Here is a 7,193-nt window from a genome sequence, read left to right as displayed (position 1 = left end):
AATCTATGGCGCCAAAACGATGGATTCATGTAGACCGTTGTTCGAAAAATTAAGTCCTTCCGTTACCCACATTGTACATTTACGAAACATGTCTCTTTGTGAAAACTCATATTAATCAGTACAACATCATGAAATCTAACCCTAGGTCAACTTCTAAATTCCATGGACTCAATATCAGTTACCCATGTCATAATTCTGCTCATTTTGAAAAATCTATTCTTTTCATGTCTGTCAAAATCTTCAACCATTTGCCAAATGACTTAAAATCCTTGGATTGTCAAGGTTTTAAAACCAAATTATTTAAGTGGTGTTTACAAAAAATGTTCTACTCGGTTAATGAACACTTTGTATCCACCAACGCCTAATAACTGTTATAATATTTTATTATTATTATTATTACTTTTTAGGTACTGTATTAGCTTGACATAAAATTGTTATGAAAATTATGTGTTGCCACTTTTCTGTATGCATGACATTGACCTGTTATTATTATTCTCTATTATTATTACTAATACTTTTTTTTTTGTCTGACATTTTTATACTTTTATTTTAATTTTATAGGTTTTAATGACATGCACATTGAGAGTCAAAGAGTATTGTACGCCAAATTCAGGCTGATTGTGATGTAACCAAATACTAACCCTACCACCATTTATAACCACTCACATTCAAACAATAAAAAAATTGTATTTGTATTTGTAACAAATACTAAAAAATACACGAACCCTCGGTGGGCGAGTCCGACTCGCACTTGTCCGGTTTTTTTTCTCGTAAGAAGACTGTAGCTATAGGTATTATTTTTTGTACAATATTTATGTCTTCCTTTGTTATTAATGTTATCTAGGTAAGGTATATGTGGTAAATAAATAAGTAACAAATCCATGTTTGTATAATTTATTTACAACTTAACTTAGATACAATAAGAATAGTTTTTCATATCTTTACACGTTTACCAAACTTTGGGTAGGCAAGTAGGCATATATCTACCGAGTTTTTATTATACATAAGATCTTAATATCCTTTTATTACCTTTTTCTTCATGATTAATTCTAAAATTACAATAAAAATATGTGTCTTTCTCATGCATTTTACAATTCATATTCATATAGTCGGTCAAACAACTTTGTCAGTAGAAAAGGCGCGAAATTAAATTTTCTATGGGACGATAACCCTTCGCGCCTAGTTTTTTTAAATTTGCCGCTTTTTTACTAACGGAAATGGCTTGACAGACTATAATATGCCTGAAAAGTGGTTAACAACATCAATCCACTTAGAAATTATTTTGATTTTATATTAGTTAAATAACTTAAGAACACTGGGAAGAATATCATCCCATGTAAAAAGCCTACAACGACTAAACTAAAGAACATCCTAAAGAAAAACACCTCAATTATTTCGGTGTAAGAGAATGCTAGAACTATAACTGGTATATTCGTAAAGGTTATACCGGTTATTATAGTCGCCCCTACAGCCTTGAGGGCATCTTCTACTCTGTCCTTCCTAGGCACCGAACTGGTAGCATACGCATATGCCAAATGTGAACAAAACTCAACAGCGATACCGATGGAGACAATTAAATTGACGGTTGACACAGCGTTGAGAGGAATGCTCCAAAGATACATAACACCCATCATGTTGACTACCACCATAATCGTGGTGCACAACACAGCGAATGTGGTTAATACATTAAACCCTGAAGCTATGAGATTGAATACCATCGCTCCGATTAGACAATAACCAATCGAACTGAACGTATCCCTCCACATTGTCAAATACTGATGGAAGAAAACATAGAAAACTGAGTAAGGGACGACCTCAACGTCTAAATTCGTGCGCTCCTTTATCATAGCTGTAATGTTATGGCTAACTTCGTAACCGTATCGAACTGCTGTGATGTAGTCGTGAGACGTGGACAACGGGGAGTGGTATGCCATGAAGTGAGATTCGTGCACGGAGGCCCTGCCCTCCGAGTCTAGAATATAATTAACACCGTTAAAATAACTGGCTAAACCTCCTTTACTACATGTTTCAGTAGGAGAATCTTGCAAGAAAAATGGAAGATAATGATTAAATGCCTCTGCGGACATCCGCAGCCCTCTTGTCTCTTCATCTCTTTCGATGATGCAATCTACACATTCAGAAGACATATCTGAACTTTGACAGAAACTTCCGTCTGTGACATTGTACTTGCAACATGCACCTTGTAGATTAGACCAGTCAAAATAATCGTCTAACCATGAATTAGAACTTCTAGAGATATAGGTAATTTCTTCATGCTGCGCTGCTAAAAATATTTGAACGATTAGGGAATCATCGTTGCACAACTGACCACCACAAATAAGATTTTGATGTTCTGTGTTGGTAAAGTTTAAGCCGCCTTTAAGAATAAAGTATACAGGAGGGCCAAGGCGGAGGAGCTCACTTACTGACTGTAAGTATTTGTATACGTATGAATCCTGCGGCAAAGCCATTTCTTGATCTAAGCCAATTTCTATTCTCGGGATGAGAAATATGCTTGCAACTAGCATACCAATAAAAACAATAACAACAAAAATTTTCACTTTCCAATTAAGAAGAAACTTGGCGTATGGCTCCATTAACTTTTGCGTAAGACTCACGCGAGGAGTATCGGAAGTGAGAGGATTTTCATCATCAACAATTTTTTTCTGAATACAACAAAAAATATCAAACCTATTCTGGGAGGCTCGTTTATAGTCTAAAGACAATATAGCGACCACAGTTGTTATTTGGAACACAAACAGAAATCCCAAGGAAATACAGGCGAATACTGAAAACGTAACAACTGCAGGGAAATTAGCTAGAGCACCAATGCCGAAGCACGTCACTTGAGTGACAGACGCAACGAACATGGAAGGTCCTACTTTGCCCATCATTTTGGAGAAGACATATATTCTCTTTTGTTCCATGTTCATGTCGGGGTTATAATCATCATAGGATTTTAAATTGCTCTCAATGCTATGAATTGTATTTACCATTAAAAATACGTTGTCAATACCAACGGATAATACAAAGAATGGAACCACATTGATTGCTAGCAACGTTAATGTTATACCGGCATATCCCATTGTGCCCATGGCACAGAGAATAGCAAATATTTCCACCGTTATACTTCCTAGAGCTACCATTATCTTGCTATCAACAAACCACGTTTTGCAATATCTGATATTACCAAGAGAAATAGTTACATATACAAACATAAGCACATAACTGATTGCTATGGGGATAGCTTCTGCTACGGAGACTCGTTCGATTTCGTCTTCTATAGATCTTTCCGCAGCGTAAGTTACATCTACAAAATCTGGCTTACCGTTAGCAGCATATTCGTGCATTAACTCCAAAAATTTATTTTCCCATTGTAGGGCGGGTTCCAAGTCCGCTTGCAAAAGATGATTAGCTATGGGTATATTTATTAACAGAGTGTCGGCACTGAATATGTCATCACCATCAAATCCACCAAACGTTATTTCGGGTTCCGAACCACCTCCCCAGGATGCCAAGCAGTCCAGTCCGTAAAAATTGTTTACACAACCAGTAATTTGGTTTAAATAGGTTTGGTTATTGATGTTGTATCGATTACTTCCTAGGTATACGGATACTGACATAAGCGTGCATTGATCAAGCAACTGCTCCCCACCACGCTGGCGTAAAGGTGCAAAACACACTCGTTTTAATGTCACTCCATCGTTGTCCCTGCCTATATTCAAAATAGCATCTTCTAATCTCACTAATTCTTCAATAGCTTCCAATCTAAATGCTGGTCCATATGTCACATTGTTGGACACAAATGAATCTAACCCCTTTATCTGCATGTATACTTGAGTAGTTCTATAAAATGGACCAAATCTTGAATTAAAATAGTTGAAATCAGCTCGACTTGTAGAATCTGGTGAAGACCAGAGCTCTAACGGATTTGCTGTAAGATTTAATTGGAGCACACCGAACAAGGCAGCGAATGCGAGCCATGAAGTCAGCATAATGGTTAGAACCGCGTTATTAGCTGAAAAGGCACCTATTTTAGAGAATATTTTTTGGAACATAAGTTGCATCATATTCAACTTTGGTTTTTTCGGTTGTAGTAGCTTAGGCCTTTCTTGTGAAGTAGATTGTCTATATTTTTTAGCTTCTCTTACCGTAAGAAAGGTGAATATGCCCACAGTTATTATGCAAACTATTAGTCCAATAGAAAAAGCTGCGCAATTCAATGAGACTATTGTACACATTTCAGGAACATACGGCTCATTACCGGACGGGCACACATTAAAGCAGTCGACGCAACTGCATGGGAAGTCATCGAAGCTGGTTTCGTTACATGGTGGGGCACGAGCGTTCATAGAGTCTTCCGGAGTCGGCCACCTTAAAAAGTTTACTTGAACGGGCGCGAGAGGGTTTACAGAAGTATCGCCGGTGTAGCCGAAGAAGGCGTCAGCATCGCAGACAGGAGCATCGCCGCACATCATGTTGATAGCGGGCATACCAGTTTGCGGAACTATCACTCCGGCGCAAGAAGCGTGCGCGTCGATCATGAAGTCGTTGTATACCCTGTAGTGTACTTCACTAACATAAGTCACATCTGATTCTGTCGTTGTGTTCACTTCTACGAATCGTACTTGGTCAGGCGAACAGTTCATTTCGCAAATTTGACGCGCGAAGTTGCGCATGCAGGTTGGGCAGCGGCCTAGCACGCCGTCAGCCATCAGGAGACTCTGAGCCATGCCCGCGATTTGCGCACTGTCGCAACACGTCAGCACTTGGTCGTCAGGTAATCTATTCTCATTCTCATCGTATAAGAGGAACGGGCATCTTCTTTCTATTATGTCAAGAGTTGTGTTGCGTTCTTCTGGTGTTAACCCATCTAAAACTGGTAAAGCTGGTCCATTGTAGTAGCAAACTTTCTCGAATCCTCCAAAGACGCCGCATTCTTCTCGCATCACACAATCACCTTTTACACTGGTCCTCAGCCAGAGAAATATGATAAATATTGACAATAGCTTCATTGTCACTGTTTGTAGTTTTTTGTTTGGTCACAGATCACTCATTATTAAATTTAAGCGGACGTGTGCCAGCAAACCGCTCGGCTGAAACCAAGCTTTCTAAATGAACGACGCATTGGAATATCGTCCAAAAGTTATCGTAATACAGTCAATCCGATAAGCGTTATCAGAAATTAGTGCAGGTGGCTGATAGATAAAAATATGATTAAGTATTACAACACTATCTTCCATATCAAGAGCCTAAATCTAGTGATACCTAAATTATTTTCAAAGTCAATTGGGCAAATATAAATGCAGCTTATTTACAATGTTCGCTTAACCAGTGCAGTAGGTATCATTTACAATGTGCGCTTAACCAGTGCAGTAGGTATCTTTTACAATGTGCGCTTAACCAGTGCAGTAGGTATCATTTACAATGTGCGCTTAACCAGTGCAGTAGGTATCATTTACAATGTGCGCTTAACCAGTGCAGTAGGTATCATTTACAATGTGCGCTTAACCAGTGCAGTAGGTATCATTTACAATGTGCGCTTAACCAGTGCAGTAGGTATCATTTACAATGTGCGCTTAACCAGTGCAGTAGGTATCATTTACAATGTGCGCTTAACCAGTGCAGTTGGTATCATTTACAATGTGCGCTTAACCAGTGCAGTAGGTATCATTTACAATGTGCGCTTAACCAGTGCAGTAGGTATCATTTATAATGTGCGCTTAACCAGTGCAGTAGGTATCATTTTAATTTAAAACTTTCTCCTGAATTCTGATGCCTGAAGCTTAGGTAATAAATGCCTAGCTTAATTTAAACCGTCTATGCTTTAGATGTTAAATTAACTCCCGTAAACTAACTTACCAAACTGCATGGGCAAAGTTGAATTTTCGAATATTTTATGCCGTTACAATCACTGCATGGTAGACGAGGTGTAGGGCGTGTGGCTTCTAAATTCTAATCTGTAAATCGTGGCATGAATAATAATTATTGATAATTCAATAATCCTTCGTTTCATTCCTTTGTTTCATTTCAATTTTCGTTCAGTACATGCCAGTAAATACCTAAAGGTAATGTAATTTTTACAGATAAGTAGTGGCGCGCAAATAGCATCGTATAGCGCAAGTAGTACACAATCGTACAAAATGGTAAGAATATCTATACTTCTATAGGAACGCGAGAGCAGGTGCGATTATCGGGCCCCGCCGAATGCCAATTCCCTCAGGGCCACCCTCCCCTGACTCCACTGCCCATGCATTCGCCATGAGCCAATAATATGCGGAAATACACGACACACTAAACCAGAATTATTTAAGATGTTATCAGAGCACGTACCTACGCCACGCTATAAAAATTCTTGCGAATGTCAGCAGATAAACACAACTGGTACAATGGTTTTGTGGTTTGCCTGTAATTCGTGTATAAAATGTGTTTATAACCCATTTATTCATAAAATAATCAAGTTAGGTTAATAGGGTGCTTTGAGTGTTTTGCGGGATAGTAAATCATTCGTCTCAGTAAAGGATAAAAAAATATCAAAAAACAAATTTAATTACTAGAAGCTATGAACTAGATTTTTTTTCTTGTTCTCAAGACTAATCTATGTACAGTCGGTGTAGATATTGTTTTACCATTTCGTATAAAATTTTTAACTTTCCTTCAGCAATTTGTTTTAATTTCAGTTCAGATCCACTTATATAAAAATTATAAATTCGACCATTACCTAGTGCTTTTCTGGTGTAGTTTGATTTATAACCGAGATTCTTGTAGAATGGTTTTGCTTGACGAATTTCCGATGACAACACGCGGTATCACTCTTTGTTATTTATTAAATTCAATCAAGTTTGTTTAGTTTTCATAATTAAACTTTATTTGCTACACTATATAATTATATTAATTACCTACTTACCTATATACTCGCCACTACCTTGTCATCGACACAACCATAAAAGAATTCGTTTTACAAGTAATTGGGGCGTAATCTGATTAGGGTATTAGTTTGGGGCGAGTGTGAGAGTGAATTCGCGCCAATGTAACACTGTCTACGGCACGTGTCAGCTAATTCGTCTAATGGAAATTTCGATGTCGTTAAGTTACCACCTCGTTATGGTAAAGTTTAAATAAGCTACAGAGAGAGAGAGAGAGAGTAGTTTATTTGACTATCGAAGAAGGACGACTAAGTTTAGATAAGATAC

The 7,193-nt window shown here is 37.8% G+C and overlaps 1 protein-coding gene across 1 annotated transcript; it reads right to left on the bottom strand.

The window, feature by feature from the left end:
- Positions 1-1,270: 1,270 nt before the first annotated feature.
- LOC134747977 (NPC intracellular cholesterol transporter 1 homolog 1b-like) lies at positions 1,271-5,226 on the bottom strand. Its single transcript, XM_063682657.1, has one exon. The coding sequence runs from the start codon at positions 5,013-5,015 to the stop codon at positions 1,278-1,280; it is 3,738 nt and encodes a 1,245-aa protein (XP_063538727.1). The 5' UTR covers positions 5,016-5,226; the 3' UTR covers positions 1,271-1,277.
- Between the last annotated feature and the right edge of the window lie 1,967 nt (positions 5,227-7,193).

Source organism: Cydia strobilella, chromosome 15 (genome assembly GCF_947568885.1).
Source record: "Cydia strobilella chromosome 15, ilCydStro3.1, whole genome shotgun sequence".
In the NCBI taxonomy this organism is placed as follows: domain Eukaryota; kingdom Metazoa; phylum Arthropoda; class Insecta; order Lepidoptera; family Tortricidae; genus Cydia; species Cydia strobilella.
The sequence above is the reverse complement of the archived record's forward strand: the minus strand, read 5'-3'. Positions and strand labels throughout refer to the sequence as shown.

What these genes read in the sequence shown, in the direction of transcription:
- LOC134747977 (XM_063682657.1), bottom strand. Translation starts at nt 5,015, where the DNA reads ATGAAGCTATTGTCAATATTTATCATATTTCTCTGGCTGAGGACCAGT.